This window comes from Protopterus annectens, chromosome 6.part1 (assembly GCF_019279795.1).
Source record: "Protopterus annectens isolate FY-2018-M chromosome 6.part1, PAN1.0, whole genome shotgun sequence".
In the NCBI taxonomy this organism is placed as follows: Eukaryota; Metazoa; Chordata; order Ceratodontiformes; family Protopteridae; genus Protopterus; species Protopterus annectens.
Genome location: NC_056738.1, coordinates 484,557,528 through 484,581,505, shown reverse-complemented (window position 1 = coordinate 484,581,505; position 23,978 = coordinate 484,557,528). Strand labels below are relative to the sequence as shown.

The following is a 23,978-nucleotide window of genomic DNA, read 5'->3' as shown; positions in this document are numbered from 1 at the left end:
GGAGTGGAGCCGAGGAGAAACAGGTCTCGAGACCTTAGAAGGCGAGCTAGGGAAAGACTCCCGATATAGAGACCATTTACAGGGCCTATCCCCTTTCTTCTCTCGGTCTCTCCCTCTCTCTTCATCCTTGTGTCTGTCCTTTTTGTCTCTCCCGTTAGCAGCATCCCCTTCAGCAGGTCTAGCAGGAGGGTGAGTCCCAGCCTGGGGGGTTGGGCGGGAGTTGTAGAAACCGAGGCCAAGGCCAGAGAAGAAGAATCCAAGGCAGATGCTGGAAGCAGGCCTTTTGACACACGTTTGGCCTTTCTATCTTTAAAGGGCTCTTGGACTAAAACCTGCACAAATGCTGCACTGGATGGACAAATGTGCTACGCCCAAGCAAGCAACACAGACAGTGCAGCCATCTGCTGGTGAAAGCTTATGGCAACACTCTGTGCATTTTTTAAAAGTAGGTTTTGGTTGTTCAGACATTCCCAAAAAAGCAACAACCACACCTAAACACCCAAACAAACTACCTGACCATGCACACACTAAAGGAAAGGAAGGTCCTACACAAAAAATACCTCACGATATCTATTAACTTTTTTTTTTTTTTACGACGAACTAGCATTAGGGAGAGGAAAAGGTTAACTAATTGAGAAAAACTCTCTTAAACAAACCCTGAAAAGCACTTGCAGTAAAACTCTAAAGCTCAGAGCTGTGGAGATCATGATGCTGATGCACAAAGAGGCAAATGAGATCTGGGGGAAGGCAGGAGATGGTGGTGTGTTATGGATAAGGGGGAGGAGCTTGGAGCTCGGAGCAGATGCTTGTAAAGTTGCCAGCTCGGATCCGATATGGATCCGAATACCCACAGGTTGAAGATAAAATGAAGTTAACTACTTCAGATCACGACATTCACCTTAAGCCTTAAGGTGGCTTGTTTTCACCGGAGAAAAGAACAAGAGAGCCAGTGGGGCAAAGTAAGGGGAGTCAGGGGCAAAAGCACCAGAACAGATGTAAAAAAAAAACTCCACATGCATATACAATGGTATACTAGGACTTCTTAATACAAAATAATTTACCAGTAAACCTACCATGTTGCACTTTGTAATGACTTGTACAGAACACTGAATGGACAATGAATGTTTTATAATATGTTCAAAATTGCAGTGTAGTATCTCAGCTAAATTAATCACTCACACTTTACTTGTTCATATGCTTACATACCGACTGTCAGCATTTTATATACACTGGTTAAGTCACTGCCCCCCCCCCCTCCCCCCCATTGAAAATAGGTCTCAAGTCAATTGAAAAACTCAGAAATCAAAATACAATCAAATAAAATGAAGATATGCCACTACTGAAACAAACATAAAAATATGCCACTACTGAAACAAACATACCTTACTTCCATTGAGAATCCAGTCACTCCCATCTTTTCTGGCATTTGTGCGCACTCCTTGTAAATCACTGAAATAGAATTAATGTGCGTTACCTACAGTACATTTGTGGAGCGTGTAATTTTACATTCAGTCTGTAACATACTTGCAACAAGCAAACCATTACTTCTCAATTTGTCAATCTGATAATTTGGGACAAACACCAACGTAATCAATGTGGAATGTCAAGGAATAGCAAACATTTGTAGCAGACAAGTAGCTCATTTATTTAATGATATACAGGTAAACGATTTCCAACTGTGCTTTTATTTTTATATTAAAGTATGTGAGATGTACTGTGCATTGTTTCACTGCTATGTTTCTGAGCAAATACAAAACTAAGAGATTACGAATACTTCATACTTCTAAAACAAAGTATGCCTGAAAAAAACATCAGTTTAGCTTAGCACCTCAACAAGGAACTACCCTGAAATCATACATTTTATTTCTACTACTGTTATAACCACAGTCACTTCTGTACTTCTAAGTTAAACCATATGTACAGTTACAAGGAACAGCTGTGGTATACAAGGAAACAGTCCGGGTTAGAACTGTCTGCAAACAGCTACAGTCAACTTTGAGTGTGTCTACCTGTTTGAGCCAATATCCATTTTCCCCTGGCCCCCCTACCACACACACACACACACACACACACACACACACACACACACACACACACACACACACACACACACACACACACCTTCCACTTTCTCTTATTCCATTCTGTTAGCAAATAGTATCCATAACTGATCAATACTGTGTGTTTGTAAATTTAAACTATGACCACAGTAGCCTACTGATACAAGGTTATCCTGTTTTTCCACCTGAGAAACTAAGAAATGACTTAGTTTCAGAGCAGTCCTTGGTCAATTGTGATCGTTTCCAGCCCCTCATACGGGATTGTTTCCAGCCCCTCATACGGGATTGTTTCCAGCCCCCTCATACGGGATTGTTTCCAGCCCCTCATACGAGCAACTAACAGGGTCTCTACCCGCTTCGCTCCCCACCCTGCCCCCTATTCCCTCCCACCCCTGGTGGTCCCACCTTTATTGTACTCAAACCCCTCCCATCTTTCTAATAGCCAACCACAGCACTAACCCAACACTACTTCCTCCATCTTCCCACTACTATCACACCTCCTCCACTAACATGTAGAAGCATACCTTTCCTATGCTCACTGCATGCACTCTCCTTGCATATCTTACATCCTACCAAAGCTCCACCATTCCCCCACTCAACCACTACCACTGTACAACTAATCACACCACCACTCATGTCTCACCCACACTCAGCTCCCCTCCCACCAGCTCAAGAACCATCCCTATGCACCCCCCACACATTCTACCAACTATATTACTCAAACAAAGCATCCCTACAACTTAACATAGTAACCCCTCCCACCATACCTATTACCCACAGAGCACAATCATAAAGTTTACCTTATAAACAAACATATTCAAAAACTGAGAAAACTAAATCTCATGCTTATCAAAACTAGCCCTAAGTGGAGACATCCACCCCAACCCTGGCCCTACCATCTCCAACCCCAATCTTCATAATCAGACTAGAAACCACAACTTCTCCCATATTACAGCCAATAGAAAGCCAAGTGACTTCCTTCTACTATGCCTAAATATTAGAAGTATATCCAACAAAGTCCATGAACTCCATGCCACCATAGACTTGTACTCCCCAGATATAGTCATCCTGACAGAAATCTGGCTAAAACCTCACATTACCAGTGAGCAAATACTCCCTACAGGTTATGGCATACTAAGAGTAGACCGGCTAAACAAAAAAGGAGGTGGTGTAGCTATAATATTTAAACAGCATCTAAACATCCAGATCTTAAAATCATCAGCTCCACAAATAGGCAATGAAGAAATAATATATACCAACCTCAAAATTAACCAAAACAAAACCATCAACATAACTGGATGCTACTTCCCACCTGGGCAAAACATCCCTCCCCTAGAAAACCTCCTCAGCTGGTCTACCCACCATCTCCCCCAAGAAACTGTCATCTTAGGTGATTTCAATATTGACTGGCAATCCTGTTCTGGCAACAATCCAACCCATCATGTACACCTTCATGGCTTCACTCAACTAGTCCAGTCACCAACCAGGATAAATAAAAACTCCACCAAGCACACTACCCTGGATTGGATACTAGACAGTAAGATCCCCCAGTCATATATAACAGGCTGCTTATCAGATAGCCTCAGTGATCACTCCCCAACATTCCTACTCAAACAATACCTATACCAAGCTAAACCTGTCATCTACCGTCAAATACGTAAAAAACTAAACTTTAACCCACTCACATTCATCTCATCCCTCAAAGAATGTAACTGGCATCCTCTAAAGTACCTCAGTCTAGATGATGCAGTTGAATTTAATACTACCTTCCTGAACATCCTTAATTACCATGCCCCCATAAGATTCTCCAGAACCAAAGCACAACCCTCCCCATGGCTGCAGAAAACCACTAAGTCAGAAATGAAAAACAGGGATAAAGCCTGGAAGCACTGGCGCAAAACCAAAACCCCCTCAGCTAGACAGAAATTCCTAGAACTACACAAGAGAGTCAAAAAGCTAATAAAACAGGAAAAATCCCAATACTACCAGTCTACCCTAGACTCCTCACAACACAGCCCCAAACAATTCTGGTCCTCCATAAACTCCATCCTCCACCCAGGTAAAGTCAGTACCCCTCCTCCTAACATCCCTCACTCCTCAGAAAATATTGCTACCTCATTCAACACACACTTCACCCAAACCATACTATCACTAGCTAAACAACACAACCCCCCTCCCCTCCAACCCACACCTTCAAGTAGTAATCTCCCCACTGCCTTCTCTTTTTCTCCTGTATTTACCTCCAACATAAAAAAACTCTTAACTAAACTTAAACGCACCAAACTAGCAGCAGACAGCCTCCCAAGTGAATACCCACAAATCGCAGCTGATGCTCTGGCCTACCCAGTACCCATCTTGATTAACCTATCTCTGTCAGAAAGTTACGTTCCCACACTGTGGAAAGTATCACATATAATTCCCCTCCACAAAGGCGGACCCTCCACAGAACTAACCAATTACCGCCCCATAGCTATTCTCTCTCCACTCTCCAAAACACTGGAGAGATGCATTCACTCTCAGGTCTCAGACTACCTCCTTACTAACAACCTCCTTTCCAGTACTCAGCATGGTTTCCGACCAAACCATAGCACCACCACTGCCTTACTCACCTTTACTAACACTATCCTTCAGCATAAAAACAATGGCTATCTCTCCTCTGCTACTTTCCTAGACCTATCTAAAGCATTTGACATGGTCCCACACAAACAACTTATCTCTGTCCTCAATAACCTATCCTTCTCACAATCGGTCACCAACTGGTTTCAGAGTTACCTGTCTGACCGCCAACAATCCGTTGTATGGCAGAATGACATATCTCCCCAACTACCTGTCTCCATAGGGGTTCCCCAAGGATCCATCCTTGGACCCCTACTCTTCTCTGTTTACACCAATAATCTAGCCTCTGCCACCAAACATGGCACCACTCATACAATACGCAGATGACTCGACCATCATCTGCTCAGCCCAGTCCTTACCAAAACTGCAAAAAGTCACACAGGAAGCCTTTTCCTCTGTTAAAACATGGTTATCCGATGTCCGATTAATACACAACCCAAACAAAACTAAACTACTCATCTTCCAACCCACCAAACATACACAAAACAACTCTCACTAACATCACGGCAAAAGACAACACCACTATATACCCAACTGAACACACCAAATTGCTAGGAGTGGAAATAGACAAACTAAAATTTGACATTCACATATCCATGACTATAAAAAAAGTCCACAAAAAACTAGGAGTGTTATACAGAAATAAGCAATTTCTCACCAAAGCAGCAAAGATTTCAATAGCAAATTCCCACCTTATCTCCACCCTACTTTACGCCTCTCCAATATATACCAACCTAAGGCAATGTGATCTAAACAAGCTAGAGACCTGCTACAACATTCGCCACAGGGGCATCCTACCGTAGTCATCACTCTCTCTCTCTCTTGCTGAACTGGGCTGGCTTGAACTCCCTCACCTCCTTCAGTGGTATCAACTCTCACTCGCCCACAAACTAGTAAACCATCCACTAAATGTCCCATCTCTCCAGAATCTACTCCAACCCTATCATACCACCAGACCACTAAGATCCAGCAGCAAAAATCACTTGCAGATCACTAAAGCCAATAACTCTGCTGGTGAAGCACTATTCTCTTGCGCCATAGCCAAATTATGGAACTCACTCCCACCCACAATTACCTCCATACCATCATGCACCCACTTCAAAACTTTACTAAAAGTGCAACTAAAAACATGCTGGCTATGCCCTTGCAACTCCCACTCTATCATCATCCACCCCATCCAACCACTACCTTTCTTTCCACTCCACTAACTACCTTGATTATAGCAAGCTCAGATGCTCATAAGCCAGTACTTATTATACAGCACGAACTTCTTCTTGTAACATTTGTTAATGTCTGGTATGCACTTCACAGATAAAGATTCGAGTTATCTACTGATGTACTATGTTCTTCATCTGTAAATATGTTGTAAGTAATTGCTATGTAAATTGTTAATCACTATGTAATCCAATGTAAATACTGTCTGTTTATTTTAACTGTGGAGCTTTTCTCCCCGGGCCTCCGCTGAAAATGGACCTACGTCCAGTCGGACACTCCCGGTCAACATATTTAAATAAATAAATAAATAAAACAACAAAATGGTAACATAGCCATTTTTAAATACACTCCTGTACCACACCATTAATGAAAGATGCCTAAAATAAGTTGCATTTTTATTTATCAATTTTAATAGTTGAGATCACAACAGTCATTCATCAACAAATTCATATCTAATAAAATTTACAAACTATTACAATACTGTAATTTATTACCATACATACATACATTCTATTTTCATTATGACAGTAAAGCAAACAAAACTCCTGTGTGTTATAATATTCACATAATAAATCAAAACTTTGAATGATTTTTATCTTTTTTTGAATTTCCTCTATTAATCAGACAGCCCTATTTAACACTATTTTCTTAAAAAATATTTTTCTTACCATATTTGTCTAATCATACTGTCAAACTTGGCCATAACATATAGGTTATTTGTCAAATTCTTTAAGCTCTTACTCAAACAGAATCAATTTTTTGATATACAATAATAGTAATGACAGTGTTTAAGAAACAAGTAAAAGATTTACTCTTAGTATAAATGACTGCTTACAATGAGAGCAGGTGTTTTGGAATCAGGTCCCTGTATAAGGCTTTTTATTGACAGGCATTAGACCAAAGGAGGTCATTTACATTTTAAGCAAGTCTTTCAGGGCAGACTTACACTGACTGCAACTGTTTAGGAATCTGACCTTTAGTCTATCTGGACACAGCCAATAAAGATCAAAACCCTGGTAACGGATCTCTTTTAACATAAACAAGAAATGGATCATTAACCAATGTCAAATACTTGGTTAACTGAAATTTATCTGTCCATAAAGACTGAGCAAATATTTGAAAATGTTCCCAAAATTGTGACACCATTTTTTTGCAGTCGTAAAATATAAGCCGGCAGATCTTCTTTAATGGTTTCATTGCATCTTCAGAAGCAAGCATCATTCTCGTTACTTTTCCAAGTTAATATGGTGTACGAAATGCAAAATGAAGAAATTTTCATCTGAAGATCGAAAAAAGAGGCTGTTTCCCTAACAGAACCCAGATAAGCTTTTTATCCATATTTGTCAAATTTGGATAATTAATTTGGATCACATATTTCCAATAAGATTTGTGCAGTGATGATTTAAAAAATTATATATACCACAACACTGTTATGGCTTCATCAGAGAAATTAAAACAATTTAAAAAGAACTCCTTAAATTAGATTTAAGGAGTTCTTTTTAAATTGTTTTAATTCTGATAACTAATGTTAATGTAACGCTTTATCTAATAAAATTTGCATTAAGATTAGTTTGGTGCGGCTTTGTGTTTCCGGACAAGGTCTCCGTGGATTTCGTTTTCATTGGTTTTTTACTTTTTTATCTTAGTTTAAAAAATTATATATACATTCAATAATACATTTAGGTGACGGTTTACCAACTAAAATTAATACCAGATATTTTCTGAAGGCAGAATATTCATTCAAGTCCATTTCCACCATGCCTTGCAATTTAGAGGATATGTATTGTCTAACAGTCTTTATAAGTAAAATGTCTCCCGTATCTAGCGTTTTCTTAACATTGAAAGGAAGAATATTATTGTCAATTGGCAAACAGTTAAGCCAGAATAAAAATGATCTGATTTTTTCCAATTTTCCATTTTTCACAGGCAGCAAGTTCTATAAACCCTGTGGTAAAAACAATGTTCAGTACTGTAAAAGTCCACTTTTTTTTAAATTAGGAGATTTATACATAAAGGTATATCACAGTTAGAGTGCCGTCTGTGTAGAGTCTGCATGTCTTCCCTGTGCTGGCATGGGTTTCCTCTGGGTGTTCCAATTTCCTCCAACATTCCAAAGACATGCAGCAGGCACACTGGACATTCTAAACTGGCCATAGATATGAGTGTGAATGCAAGTGTGTGATGTGGAAGAACTAGTGCGGCAAGACTAGCCACCTGGTGGTGTAAACCTTGGCTCTAGATGATTGCCACTGTTGAAGTGACACCCTGACCACATCTTCAAATTGGGGAAAAAGGGGTTGTGGATGGACAGATGGCTCTATATATATATATATATATATATAAGGGTAATCATTTTTAATGCTGAGACTTAATAATACAAGTCTCAGAATAACAAGACTGAATGAGTAAAAATGTAGACTTACACAAACTAAGTTTGATATCACCATGTAGTCTCCTGCTCTGAGGTATGGTGATCTCAAAGGTAGTATCTATAAACAGCAGGTGTGTGTGGAACTCAGACGGCTTGCTCCCCTGGGGGGAAAAAAAAAAAAGGACAAACAGAGATGATTTGATATTCACTGGTCTCCTGTATTTTAATATTTTTTTGTAATTTAGTCACTCGTCTCAGTGTTTTAGTAGGGAGCCATACATATAATTCTAAAAACATTTCAGTACAGAATTAATGTCTCTTTCCCTCTCACTCTCTATTTTATATATATATATATATATGAATCTACTTCATTTGCCCTAACTTCCGATTCACCGACACCCATTTGCCCGACCCCATTTGACCGAAATTTCATTTGACTGACACTTCATTTGACCGACAAGTATTATTTTATTTATTTATTTTACATTTGTTGACCGGGATAGTCCGACTGGATGCATGTCCATTTTTAGCGGAGGCCCGGGGAGAAAAGCTCCAAGGGTAAGCAGATACAGCATTACATAATACCAGCATTACATATTACAAACAGACTATCTACAGAGATTACATAAGTAAGCAAATTAAACAAGTTCCACAGGTTACAGTTAGTCCTGAGCACAAGTCAGGATTAAATTAAATTACACAGTAAACTGGTTAACAGATTTTTACACATTCGAGTTAGCCTGGCTTGATACATTGACATAGCCAGTTAAGTGACAAATGTTGTTTGAGTCTAGTTTTAAACTGACCTAAGGTGGAAAGTAAGGTAATATCAGCTGGAAGAGAGTTCCAGGATCTACTTACAGAGTTTGCAAAGAGAGAATCACCGGCTGTGTTATTAATTTTGCTAGTCTGAATTAGTAGTTTGTTAGAGGATCGAAAACGGTCTAGGATTGTTATAGGGGGTGATAATATTTTTAAGTGCAGGAGTATTGTCTGGATTATAGAGGATTTTTATAGGCCATACTCAGTTGGTTATACTGGATTAGGCTGGGTAGTTCAAGCCACCCAAGCTGATTTAGATTGATGCAATGATGTGTCGTAAAAGGCAGTGCAGTGGCAAACCTGGCAATGTGGTTGTAGCAAATTGAGAGTTTGTTAAGGACAGTCTTGTTCAAATTCGAGAGTAGAGGGGATGCATACAGACGGGCTGAAAGAAGGTGAGAGCGAGCTATGGCAATTTTAGCTGGAGGGGTTAGGAAGGCTTTTATTCTGTAAAGTGACCCTAGTTTTTTATTGATGGTTTTGATAGTTTGGTTAACATGTAGGTCAAATTTGAGATTATTGTCTATGATGACACCTAATAGTTTTGTAGATGGGTCAGGGGAGATTATTGTGCCATCATTTGATTTTATGGTAAAGGTGAAAGCGGTAGACCTACGTGTTGGTGAAAATAACAGCATTTTAGTTTTTTTGGGATTTAGGATCAGACGATGTTCAGAAAGCCACTTTTCTATTGTATTAAAGGTGGTCTGGGAAGCTGACCATAACTCTACTGAAGATGTGGCTGAGCAAATCAGAGTAGAGTCATCAGCATATTGGATACAGCTGACTTTTGGGATAACAGTATAAAGGTCGTTAATGAAGATGGAGAACAGCAAGGGCCCTAGTATAGAGCCTTGTGGTACTCCGAGGGTGTTAGGTAGAAGGTTAGAGAGTTTTTCTGCCAGAGGACAGCCTGCTGTCGACCATTCAGGTAGGAAAACCATTGGAGGGCTCCAGTATCTAGACAGAATGTTTGCAGGGTGTGGATTAAAAGTTGGTGATCAACCATATCGAATGCCTTGGAAAGATCCAAAAAGAGGGCTGAGGATATATAATTATTGTTGCGATTATGGTTTATGGTGTTAGTAAAGGCTAGGAGGGCTGAAGTAGTGCTGTGATGAGGGCGGAAGCCATGCTGAGTGTCTGCCATAAGGCGATTTTGGATTAGGTGGTGCATGAGTTGTCTATGAATACATTTTTCCATAATCTTTGCAAGTGGAGAGAGTATAGCTATTGGCCTATAACTGGAGAATTCAGTAGAGCTGCCTCCTTTGTGAAGTGGGATTACATAGGATATTTTCCAGATGGTAGGAATTTTAGCTTCTACTATGGTTCGATTGATTAGTATTGAGACGGAGTAAGCAATAGCATCAGCTGATTTTTGTAGGTACTTGGCAGGGAATTGATCAGCAGAAAGTGTAGTGGGTTTTAATTTTACGATCAAGGTACGGATAAGTGAAGTGGCGACTGGTTGGAAGCCGAACGCAAGTAGGTTTCTAGGGGTGATACTTTCAGGACCAGGGGAGCTAGGAGGTAGTTGGCTAGCTAGGGCTTGAATTGTCTCAGTAAAGAATTGGTTAAAACTATCAGAAACATCTTCACGGTTTTTTTATCAATAGTAGCAGCAGGGATTGGGGTTGAAGTTTGTCCAGGATGTAGTAGATTATTTAAACCTGCCCAAAACTTCTGAGGGTTATTTTGATTTACTGTCTGTAAATTACAGTAGTATTGTTTTTTGTCTTGTAAAATTGATTTTTTGGTTTCGTTCCTGGATTGCCTGTATTTAATGTGATCTTGAGGGTCTTTAGAAGAACGCCATAAAGCCCATGCTTTGTTTCCAAGGGTAATTTTGAGTTTAGACTCTATAGAAAGCAATGGTGCAGTTTTTGCCTTGGTTCTCTTTGAACGAACAGGTGCATGCAAAAATCTCAAGGAATTTGTTGTTAAAGTATGCTACTGCTTCCTCTAAGGGGAGGTGTTTTAGAATAGACCAATTACATGAGTTTAGTTCTTGTTGGAATTTGGCAGGGTCAAAGTTTTTATTGTTTCTAACCTTTCTGAGCAAGGGTTGTTGGGAATTAATGGTTTTGTGCTTAATTACATATGTGAGAAGGTGATCGCTTAGGCCATTAAGGAGGGTACCAGAGGTGTACAGTTGGGGGTGACTGTTTATGAGTACCCAGTCAAGTATACTTTCTTTTTGGTTGGGTTTACCTATCCTGGTAGGTGTGGATATGATTTGTGTAAATGCATGCAGGTTAATATGGGTGGTTGGGGATTCTAAGGAACAGGTGCCCCAGTCTATGTTAAAGTCTCCAAGTAGTAGGGTTTCTTGGGGGTAGTGACATAACCAGTGCAGGATCTCTTCAAATGTAGATATACTGTTACCTTGGCAAGTAAATGGGATATGCCCCCTTCCCTACTGTAGTGCGACCCTGGAGTTAGAATATATAGTTAAGGGAGGGTAGGGGCGAAGCCCCCCACTTACTTTTGTTTTACTAAGCAATATTACAGCAAAACTAAACAATATAATATGAAATTAAGTGGGGGGCTTCGCCCCCACGCCCTTCATGGTGGGGGGCTGTGCCCCCCACACACCCCCTAACTATATATTCTAACTCCAGGGTCGCACTACAGTGGGGAAGGGGTCATATTCCATTTACTTGCCTATAATACTTGGCAGTCAAACGAAGTGTCGGTCAAATGACATTTCAGTCATTTGGTGTCGGGCAAATGGGTGTCGGTCAATCGGAAGTTAGGGCAAATGAAGTAGACCCATATATATATATATATATATATATATATATATATATATATATATATATATATCACACACACACACATATGCATACATATGGGCCTACTTCAGAAGAATGAAAAATCAAAAGAATAAATCTCAAAATAATGGAACTCAAAATGCTGAAGGATGGAATTTGCCTCTTCTCCACTGTTGTGCAATCTTGGAGTTGTTATATATAATTAGCAGGGGGGTTCTTGCCCCCCCCTTACATTAATAATGTTTTGAGTTTCCTGAAGTAGACCTATACATATACATACACTAGATATATATATATATATATATATATATATATATATATATATATACATACACATACTGACAGCACTGTTTTTTTGTTTTTATGATAGCGCTGGCTGTAATTCAGTCTTTTTTGAGATTTCTCTACCTCCACAGTGGCATGACTGCAGAGTTGGTGTAAATAAGTAAAAAGGATGTAACTGTGAAGGAGGAGGCCTACCTCACTGCATAAAACACTTACTTTTATTTGTTTATTTTTATCAGGTTGAAACTTCTACTGGTTGTGTTCACCTAAATGGAGCTTCAGATCAGAAGTTACTCAGTGATTCACCGTAAAATTATCAGTAGTCAAAGTGAGCACTCTCACACAATTGTGCTATCATTTTGGGGGGGGGGGGGGAGACTCCTGCAGCACTATTTGTAACATGCCACAAAAAGGATCCCTTTAAAACTGGTGTACCAAAGCATGCTGTGCCTTGAGATCGCAAAACTTGACAGAAGACCTGACCTGTGGAACATTTTCAGCTACCACCTGGCCAGAGAAAGTACAATGTGAACAAAGATGTATGGAATAGGTAGGTACAGTCTAACAAATTTAAAAAAGACAATAGAATAAGTAATAATGGTAAAATGTAGGACACTCAAATAACTCTCACAAGGAACTTCTAAAGCTGGACAGAACATAATACTTTGAACCAAACAAAAACGCGTTGCTTTACAAGTCAAAATCACTACACAATATTCAACTATGTGACAATGGATACATTTATAACATACTCATTTTAACCTTACACTGAAGACTCTGTCTCTAACAGCTGCCTTATAAACAAACATCTGGAATTTTTCATTGCACATGGTCACCCATAGGCCCCACCACATTATAATTTATAATGCATCAGTGTGCTGTATGATGGCTTAGGTGAATTGGGGATCTCCTAAATGTGCTCATACTGTGATATTGTGGATGCGTGTGACAACGTGTGTGTGTGTGACTGTGTACATGCTGCACATGTATGTATGTGTCTGTTCTTTTCTTTCTCTGACTTACACCCAGCTAAGAGGCACGATGGGTATCAGCTCATTCCAGTGACCATAAAATGGATAAAGTGAATAACTAGAGAATGACATGAGATAAATCTAAACTGCTTCATATTACCTTGACCTCTTCAAAAGCATAGTCTGCTTGGTCTGATTAAAAAAAAAGTTTGTTATTTATTTATGTCCCGAAGTTCTTCAATTCTGTATAAAACCCAACAAATCATAAAATGTTTTGTTTTTATCAAATCTTTAAGGTGTATATATTATTTAAAGATTATTTAATGCTATCTACCCAATCAGAGATGTTGAGTAAAGTATTTTGAAAAATAATTGAACAATTTGACCCTGTCTGCTGGAAAATATTCAGTCATGTTTTGTATCAACACAATTATGTTGGCAGCATGCACTCCTTTAGCAGCTTAATATCCATGGGGAAAAAAGAAAGAGGGCATCCCAGTATTGCCCCTTGTAGATTTTTGTTTACTTTGATGAAAACGTCCCGATGTATCTACCTTTATTCTCCATACCGAATTTTATAACCAATTTTGTTTTCAGTTTATGGACAAGAGATTAATATTTTCTACAAGTATCTGGCTTAATATGCTATGACCAAGTGTCAACATTTCTGGTAAAGTGAAAAGTGCAGGAATATAACATTCACTTGTAAATCTGTATTCACAGGTTCAACCACACAGAGCTTACAGAAATAAAGTGTTGATGGGGACGGATTACCTTGTTGATAAATTTCCTTTAAATTATTCCTAAACAAGACTTTTCTATCAATGCAAAATATACTTAAGTATTCTCACACAGCTCAGAAGGTAGTTTGATCTGTAGTCAACCAATAACTTAGCAAATCTACCAACAGCTGTGAAAAATAGGAACCAAACTGTAAAAAACATGCTGTAAGTCTCCAAAAGTCAGCGTAACAGTTTAATAAATAAAAATGTTAAGTGCTTTCATCATAAAAAGTACCGGACGTTATCAAAACCTATTACCATAATAACCATTAAACAGCAAGGGCTGTTAGCTTAGTACTAATCTATGAACCTAAGGCTCACGTAGTGGACACAATGCAAATAGTAATTAACAAATTGCTTGTAATGGCTTAAAATAACTGTACTTCCATTCCAGGAAAAACACAAGACCAGAGTCCGTAGTAATACTCAAAACTTTTTATAACTAATGCTGCAAACATAAGAAATGGTCAAGCGCTTTTGTCCCAAAGAATTACGGACTTCTTCAGAACCCCATAACAACACGTGTTTAAATTTCAAAATGAATGTTAACATGATGCACAATCAACCAATGAACAAACTTGTAAAATGAGACTTACAACAAATGATAAAAAGCTAACACTCTTTAACATCTCTACACACCATAATGTCTTGCCTGTTACCCTGTCCTTGGTAAATGGTATAACCTCTGCTATTTTCCATTCATCATGGATTTTACTAACATTTCAGGCATCACTAGTACCTATTTATCTTCTGACTTGTATTGTCATTATTTGCTTTTTTCTATACTTGGTGTAATGCTCACATGTTCAGATATATTCCTAGATAAGTTACTGCCAACCAAAAAACAAACATTTTAAGTACACTGAATTTAGTGGTGAAACTAGAAGCAAATTCAGTTTTCCAGCCATAAAATGTCAGTTTCTGGCAGAAGAGAGGAATGATGCAAACTGCTGCAGGTACCGAATCCCTTTCACAAAATACATCCCTGTGGGGTCTGTCAAAGCTGCAGAGGTACACATTCGTTGTGGAAAAATGCAAGTCATTTTCTTATCAGCAAGCAAACAGCCAAACCATTTAGTAAATTCAGCAGGATTTTTAGTCAAGATGCCCAAAAGAAAATTCATTCTAGTTGACTATTCATGATTTTCTTATTGAAGGTCTCCTGGTTTCATTGAAACATGAATTACCTTAACAGAGAGGAATGCATTATTATAAGCAATACCTGCCTGCATAAACAATCAGAGATTTGAGAGTGAAGTGCTTAATTGAGCACATCAGCTTGACAGGAGTGTTTTTAAAAAGGAAGGATGCAGAAGTATACAGCTATTAATTGAGGAAATGATGTAAATTAAGTCTGCAGTAGCTGACACCAGAATTAGACTAGCTCTGTCTGCCTTCCTTGAGAAGAAGCTATATTTAAAAAAAGACTCGGGGATGGTGACAAAGAGTAAATCCCTGACTCTGAGCATTATCTTTTGTTGAGAGCAGTCTACCTGTAAGGGTCCATCTTGGAAAATATAGTTGTCTTAGGAAGCTACCATTAATTTACTCAAGCATCTACAATTAACTGCTGTAGTACTAACTCTTGGCATTCCTGCCTGTAGAAGCCTGAACCCAACCCACTGATACCAGACAGATACTGCAACAGTGAATCTAGAGTAACATCAACAGTTATGGTAAGCTCCTAAAGAAACTGTACTATGTTCATCGTTATTCACTATTGCAGTGGTGATTCTTATGATGACTTTCAAAGCTTCCAGATTTAGGCTCACTTATTGGAGTGGCAAGGTTCAGAAGGCCTTATAAAAACGGACATGAAACACACCAACCCCAAACCTGGAAATTCTGGCTAAGTGATAATGTTTGGCAAAATGTGTGGACTGAGGACCAGATAATTGCATCCAAGACAGCTTGTGTAGTAACCCTCCTCAGTCAAGGCCTTAATATCCAGGGAATGCAAAACCCTTCACCAACTTATTTTAAGAAGGAAAAAATATAGGGAGTTGTACAGTCTAAGTCAAGGGAAGTTCTGTAACCATCTTAAACATAAAATATATGTTAGTCCAAAGTGTGATCCTGTCATTATGTAATACTACGAATGGTTCCCAACACATGACAGCCTGCAATTCTGAAATCTGTCTAGGCAATGTCAGGGATACCAGTAGGGCAATCTTCCAAGAGAGGAATTTTATTTGCGGGGGGGTAGATGCTGCTGGCCCAAATAGAGGAAGTGTGAATTTGTTCGGCACAAAACTTTTTTAAATCACACAGTAGAACAATCTCCTTCACTGGGGACTTAAATTGCAAAACCTCTAAGAATTGTTTCACTGGAAATGGGAATCGGGGGGGGGGGGGGGTCAGAGAAGACCAGCAGAAATGGCTGAGGCATGCAGCCTCACAGAAGGATAAGAAAGGGCTTTTAGGACTACTGACAGCTATTCCTCCAGGTCCCTTCCCTTCTTGGGACTAAAGGCAATCTGTAGTATGTCTCAGTGGATAGAAGGTCGTTCATCAGTAAGGGAATAAGAGGAGATTATTCTCAGGGAACAGGAGGAATACTTAGTATTTACTATCTTGGTTTCATTTGGAACTGTAGCCTATAACCCTGTTTTGTTATCCTGCAGGGCCCACTTGGCCTGTGTGATGGCCTTCCACAGCTTCCTATTTTTGATGGGGGGGGGGTAAAGGATGTGAATCGGAGTGAGGATTTTGGGGAGGGAGAATGGCAAGCTTTTCCGAGTTACAGTTACTCCCTCCTAAACACCTTCCGGCTTCACTCAGTGGTCAGTTTGCCATGTCTCTCTCTGTACAGCAGCCTTACTTTTGTCTCCTGCAATTTGCTCTTTTCTTATTTAGGGCAGAAGGGACACACTATATAGGGGTACTTTCTAATGTATCCTGGTGCTTAGGAATGAAAAAGGTTTTGACAGATCATGTAGTCTTCCCCTTTTTCTCCAGTTTCTTAAAACACCTCCTAAACTGGGAGTCCACAGAGAACCTCTTTACCCAGACATGAATCTAGGGGCACCACTTTCACATGCACTGGAAGAGGCAAAGTCTTCAGCCAATCATGTTACCTAACCTCTGGCATCATATCAGTTGCCCTGCAGGATGCATCAACAGCATCATAGTCACACTTCAGGGAATACCTGGCAACCTCTGCATAACAGCCAAACCATCTTCCCCTTCAGTCTCTTATCGTCTATCCCCTCTACTTCCTGTCTCAACTTGCCAAGGACAGACTCTTGGAACACTAGCATGTGGAATTCACAGCTGAAGGCCCTAAAAGCCAAGTAGTTGAGCTGTAGGTCATTTTCCCCAAATCCTTCTCTCCCTGTCATTGGGAATGAGACTCTGATGTTGCCACACTGAACCCACTGCAGGAATGCATGCACACCACGGCTGGATCAGTGGCTGGGTTTTTTTTTTTTTAATCTTTATTAAATAGTTTTCCATTATTATCATTATGTAGTATACATGCATTCTCTTTTTAACAGTCTTCATTCACTTCAACATTCCATAAATTGCTCAGTTCCTGCCTTTCTTAAATCTCTCTCCTGAACATTATTCTGCACATACCGTTCACAGAATTTTCCTTTGTAAACTGCTTTTAAATCTTTTCTAACAGCAACTTCTGTTCTAGACTCGCCTACAAATTCTACAACTGCTGCTCTTTCACTTAGCACTTCCCTATCCCTTTTTCTTTGACAACACTCTGTTAGAAACCCCTGGCAGGGAAGGCAGTCTCTAAGCAGCAGTACAAGCTTCTGTTTAGCCTCATTCCAATATTTCCCTTCATATTTATTTTCCCACGACCTTACCTTGGCTCGTTTGCTAATTTCTTCAGTATATTCCAGCCCTCTCTTGCCTATTTTCTTTACCCCTACTTGCAGTTATCCCTATTGGTAAAAGCCTCCTTTCTCAATTCCCATGTCAGCTTAGTTCTTATACTTTCTGCTACTTTACAAATATAACATTCTGTTGGTTGCTGTTATTTGTCTTAAGACCCTGCATCCAAAATCCAACTCTATTTCTCAGAATCCCCCCTTACATTTCATCAGTCTTTTCCACATTGACTTATGACCTTCTGCTTGACCTGTGTAAAAGTGTCTTAACTGTGCATCTCTAAAGGATTCCTTCAAGTCAGGTTAATCCTAAACCACCACATTATATGGGAAGAATCAACGTATTCCACTTAAATCTTGCCATCTTGCACTCCCACACAGATTCCTTCAACTCTTAATTATTATCCACAATTTCTCCTCTGGTCAAGACCCACCACCAGAAATGGTGTCTTCTTACACACTGATTCCTAATAATTTTGGAAGCATCTTCACACTTCTCTAAGCTACTATAAACAAACATATTCTAATCATGGTCAAAGAAAAAGATAAGGATTGCCGAGCAAAGCACTCCGGATTAACAACAGTCAATGAGAAATAAAAAACCAGGACTGCACCAATGGCTAAAATAACTCCAAAAACTGCAAGAACTGCAATAAGTTTACCGTTTATTAATAAAATAACAGCAGGATCCAAGGAGTAAGCGCTTTCACGTCCTACGACGCTTCATCAGACTTCCATAAAATACACATAAAATGCCAACTCCTTAAATACACCTTAATTAATGAGCTTGCACAAGTTAATTACAATCAATTAAAAAATCAAGAAAACAAAAATACATGCGCAACTAATCAAGATAGATAGCATAGTCCTGAAGATGTATGGAGTTGGAAAACCTTCCGACTCCACAAAAACCTCTTCTGTGGCGATTCCCAGAAATGTATCTATCGTTGATTGTTTTCTGCGAACATCTCTGTTTACCCCTTCTTCCGTGGAGTGAAACGTGCTGTGTGAAGGTATTCGTGGTTCTCCATCAGAGTGAACCATGGCTTCGATGGTAACTTGTCATCTGTTGGACCCAGGTTGCAACGGTTTGGTGCCCGCATTCAAATCTCTCGTCTCCTGAGTCAGATGAGTGGATTTCGGAGTGGCTGCTGACGTCGTAGTGGGAGTGGTTGTCTGCAACGCCACTACATCATTAAAACAGTTATTGGATGCTGTAGTGTTTCTGACTTCATTGTGGGGATGATTAAAATTTCTATCCCTCGGCCAAGAAAACACCTGGCCCTTCTGAAAATCCATAAAATCCCTTTCTAACTTCCTTTTCTTATCTTGTAGGGATTTGTTTTCAAGAGAAAAAAAAAAAGTCACACTAAAGCCATTTCAAGCAGCACGACCCCTCAAACATTGATCTTAGCTTACACTTATATACATTCATATATCCTGCACCAAGACAACACTACATATACACATACATACATGTTTCAGATTTAGTCAAACCATATGATGTTCGTCGCCTCCCATTGCTGCAGTCCTGACAAATGGGTACTCTGCTGCCCACCATCGGCCCGAATATCAAAGGGCTAGAACCGGCGTCGGTCATGGGTGCCTGAGACTGACGCAAGTACTTGTCAGTACAAATGCGCATGACCGACGCCATAACCCCAGTCTTTCTTGCCGCATTGTCCTAAGCAGAAGCAGTTTTTGCAAGTGCCGTTCGGCGTTCTGGAATTGTCGGTTTTCGAGTTTCAGACCGGATACCAAGTTGGCTAAGTACCCTGTTGGGGACATTTTTTGTCTTTTTCTTGCCTCAGTATTGACGGATGTCAGAAAAAGTTAATAACTATTTCTTGTGAGAAACAGATTCCTCATAGGGATTACCATTCACTCTGTATTCCTTGTTTAGGGCCTGAGCACGACGTTGTTGGGTGTCGCTTTTGTGCTACTTTTAACAAGCGTACTATTAAACGTCGGTTGGACTGTGCTAGGCTAGTGTTTGGTAAACGTTGTAATTATAACATGCCGTTGGATTCTCCGACGACTGGTTCTTCTAAGAAGCGCAAAGAAAAGTCTTTGCGGTCCAAACAGGATGAGGCGTCCACTCCGGACGTCGGTTCTGTGGAACCACTGACTGCTTCAGTGGCTCCTTCTGACAGTTTACCTGTGTGTCAAGGGGAGCCTTTGTTACTGCAGGAAGTGGCTTCTCCTGTGTTAGGCCAGGCTGAGGGTGCTTCTTTGTTGTCTGTGGCTTCCTCCCCTCATAGGGTAGTTAGACCTCCTCCTTCTCGAGGCAAAGGCCATTCTAAATCTAGGTCTTTCCCTGCTGGTGCTCATCCCCAGGGTCCAGCCCCTAGGAAGCACATGTTAAAGATGGCTGAAGATTTGATTACTTTAATTAGAGGTTCCATGCCCCCCCCCTGTGAAGAGGCCCAGGATAGACACGGAGTTGGAGGGTCTGGTTCAGTCTTCCAATGAGTCAGATTCCTCTGTGGAAGAGCTTCAGGATTTCCCTCCCTATTCTGATTCAGAGGCTGAGGACGCTACTCCCTCTGCGTCTCCTCCAGAAGATTTTTCTTTCTCTGAAACTTTGCATTCCATGAGGGAACATTTCCAGTGGGATGGCCAGGATTATTCTGATTCTCGTAAAAGGCTAAGAGAATTCTTGTTTTTACCTCAGCACAGGCCTTTGGCTATTCCCCCTGTACTGGATGTTGTTCAGGATGTATTTTCTGAGGCGGCCCTTAACCCAGATTCTCTGCCTCCTGCCCCAGTTAAACCAGATAGATACTACAGGGTTCCGGAAGCTCACAAGTACTTGTATAAGAGTCCTAGGGATGATCCAGAAACTATTTCTCAAGGCCCCAAAGGTGTTAAGGCTTCTGTGGTTAAGAATCCAGTTCCTCTGGACAAGGATGCTAGGGCTCTGGATAGGTGGGGTAAAAAACTGTATACCTCTTCTACTTTGGCTATGAGAGCTTTAAATTGTCAATTTCATATGCTCAGGTATCAGAATTATTTGCTAAGTCAATTGAAATGTAAAGTTGATGCTTTAGCTGAAGGTGTTGACTGTAAGGAGCTTCAGGATTTAGTGCATGCTTCTGACCAGGTTGGTAAGCATTCTTTGCAGTGTGGTTTTGATGCTTTACAAGCTTCTTCCAGGGTGGCTGCTACTAGTTCTGTTATTCGCAGACATGCCTGGCTTAGAGATCAGTCCTTGTCAGAGCATGTTAAGGCTCGCATTATGGATGCTCCTTTGCAATCTGATGTTCTTTTGGCCCTCCAGTGGAATCAGTTTTGAAAAAATGGAGGAAAAAGCTAAGTCTATGCAGGCGGTAAAGACTTCTTACAGGTTCAGCCCCTAAGTTCAGTAGGAATTGGCCTGCTAAGGGATGGTCTTTTCCCTCTTGGATTTTCATTCTAGGGGCAGGTCGAGGCGTGGTAGAGGTAGGGCTTCCTCTCAGGGCCCTGTTACTTCTAGACCTTTGAGTTCTTTTACCCCTTCTGCTGGGGTGGGCAGGGGTCAGTCCTTTCGGAAGCAGTCCCAATGACCTGTGTCTTCAGCTGCCGGACTCTGCTTTGCTGGCAGCTCCTCTAGGAGGAAAACTGGGGCTTTTCAAACGGAATTGGCATTTGGTTACCCAAGACAAATGGGTTCTGGACATTATAACTCGAGGCTACAAGTTTTATTTTCACACATTCCCTCCTTTCAACGGTATGCCGGATGTGCCTCATCAGCAAAGACTGGAAGCGCAGGCACAGATTTTTTCTCTGCTCCGGTTGGAAGCAATACAGGCAGTTCCTTCTGTGGAAAGAGGCACGGGGTTTTATTCCCGTCTTTTCTTAGTGCCAAAGAAGGGAAATACTTGGAGGCCCATTCTGGATTTATCCATTCTAAACACCTTTCTGGAAATTCCGAAATTCAAGATGTTAACACTGCAGCAGCTGTTGCCTATGCTAGGCAGAGATCACTGGATGGTGACTTTGGATCTCAAGGAGGCCTATCTTCACATTCCTATCAGGCTCAGTTGCAGGAAATTCCTGAGGTTTCGGACTGGGAATTTGCATTATCAGTTCTCTGCATTGCCCTTTGGCTTATCTACTGCGCCCAGGGTGTTCACAAAAGTCCTGGCTCCAGTAATAGCTTTTCTCCGGCTAAGGGGAATTCAAATTTATCCTTATCTGGACGATTGTTTAATACTGGCTCGGGGCGAGCACGAACTTCTTCGACATCTGCAGTGTGTGATGACAGTTTTCAGATGCCTAGGGTATTCTGTGAACGAAATAAAGTCCAGTCTAGTACCCTCACAGGAGATGTGTTTTCTGGGTGTGAGACTGAATACAGCTACTCAGATGGCATCTCTTACCCCGGACAAACAAAGAAATCTTCACCTATACTTCCAACAGCTATCCGTAATGTCCAGGCTGACTGCAAGGACAGTCCTTCAAGCCTTGGGGTTCATGGCATCTTGCATTCTAGTACTTCCCAATGCCAAACTGCATATGAGGAAGCTACAATGGTATCTCAAAAGCGTTTGGACTCAACACAGCCACGATTTGGATACTGTCATTCGGATTCTGCCTTGCATTCAGAAAGAATTTGTGTGGTGGGCTCAGGAATGTCACCTAAACAAGGGACTCTCTGTGACCCAACCGGAGGCAAGTCAGATATTAACGACAGACGCCTCGGAGTCGGCCTGGGGAGCTCATTTCATAGGAAAATGGATTCAAGACCTTTGGCCCCCGGAGCTGCTTCACTTGCATATCAACATGAAGGAGATGCTGGCAGTTCAATTTGCATTGAAAGCATTCAAGGATCTACTTCGACCGGGACTGGTGTTGATTTGAACAGACAACACAACTGTCATGTGGTACATCAACAAGCAGGGGGGAACTCATTCTTACCCTCTTTGCAGACAAGCAATGCTGTTATGGGAAACTGCTTTGGATCTGCACATCACTCTTCGAGCACAGTTTCTGCCAGGAGCACAAAATTCGTTAGCAGATGTTCTGAGCAGACAGATGGTGGATCCCCACGAATGGAAGTTGGACCCTCAGGTATTTCTTCAGTTGACCATGGCTTGGGGAACTCCAGACATAGATCTGTTCGCTTCTCCTCTGAATTCCCAACTACCTCTGTTTTGCACAAGGCTGTTTCATCCGAAAGCCTGGAAAATAGATGCACTATCCTTCAGTTGGAGCAACCTTCACGTGTATGCCTTTCCTCCTCTGCCTCTTCTTCCAAAGGTCCTGTTGAAAGTCAGGAGGGACAAACCTTGCATGATCCTTATAGCGCCGGATTGGCCTCGTCAACATTGGTACCCTCTGTTGAGGAGCCTAATTCACGGGACACCTTGGCCATTACCACGGATTCCTCACTTATTGTCTCAAGCAGACAATCATTTTCTCAATGTCAGGGTGCAATCCCTACACCTGACAGCCTGGCGCATTCAGTTTTAGAGGATGAGGGCCTTCATCTCCCTCAACAAGTTTTAGATGTCCTTTTGGAAGCCAGGCGTCCTAGTACTCGAAAAGTTTATGCTGATAAATGGAAGAGATTTTTTCTTTGGAGTTCAGCTAAAGGCCTTGATGTCACTTTGCCTAATTTGAGTTGTACTTTGCAATATTTGACTATGTTACTGGACAAGGGTTTGTCCTTCTCTTCTATAAAAGTGCATGCTGCAGCTATTTCTGCTCACTATGCTGGTGATCCTCCTTTATTTTCACAACCTTTGCTTAAGCAGTTTCTTAGAGGGGCAAAGAATATAAGACCCCCACGGAGGGCTCCTACTCCTGCCTGGGATCTTAATTTTGTTTTGGAAAAACTGACTCTGCCTCCTTTTGAACCTGCAGCTACGGCTGAACTGAAGTTGTTGTCCTGGAAGACCGCTTTTTTATTGGCTGTTACTTCTGCTAGAAGGGTGTCTGAATTACAGGCTCTCATGGCAGTGGAACCTTTTCTGATTTTTCACCAGGACAGAGTTTCCTTGCGTACTAATCCTACTTTTCTGCCTAAAGTTGTTTCTAATGTGGCATTGAACCAATCTATACATTTGCCTACTTTTTATGCTAACCCCCAAAATGAAGGGGAAAGAGTTTTGCATTCTTTGGATGTGCATAGGCAGTTACGGTATTATTTGTTCAGAACCAATGAGTTCAGGAGATCTCAACAGTTATTTGTTTCGTTTGCTGTGGCTTCAAGTGGGAAAGCTGTCTCGAAGCAAACTATTTCCAAGTGGA

The 23,978-nt window shown here is 40.8% G+C and overlaps 1 protein-coding gene across 2 annotated transcripts in view; it reads right to left on the bottom strand.

Moving 5' to 3' along the window:
- ACADL (acyl-CoA dehydrogenase long chain) overlaps positions 1-23,978 on the bottom strand; it is a 603,582-nt gene that overhangs the window by 397,923 nt on the left and 181,681 nt on the right. For both annotated transcript variants that reach the window (XM_044075941.1, XM_044075942.1), the window contains exon 5: positions 1,383-1,449. In XM_044075941.1, the coding sequence (XP_043931876.1) occupies positions 1,383-1,449 (67 nt within the window). The remainder of the gene's footprint in view (positions 1-1,382; positions 1,450-23,978) is intronic.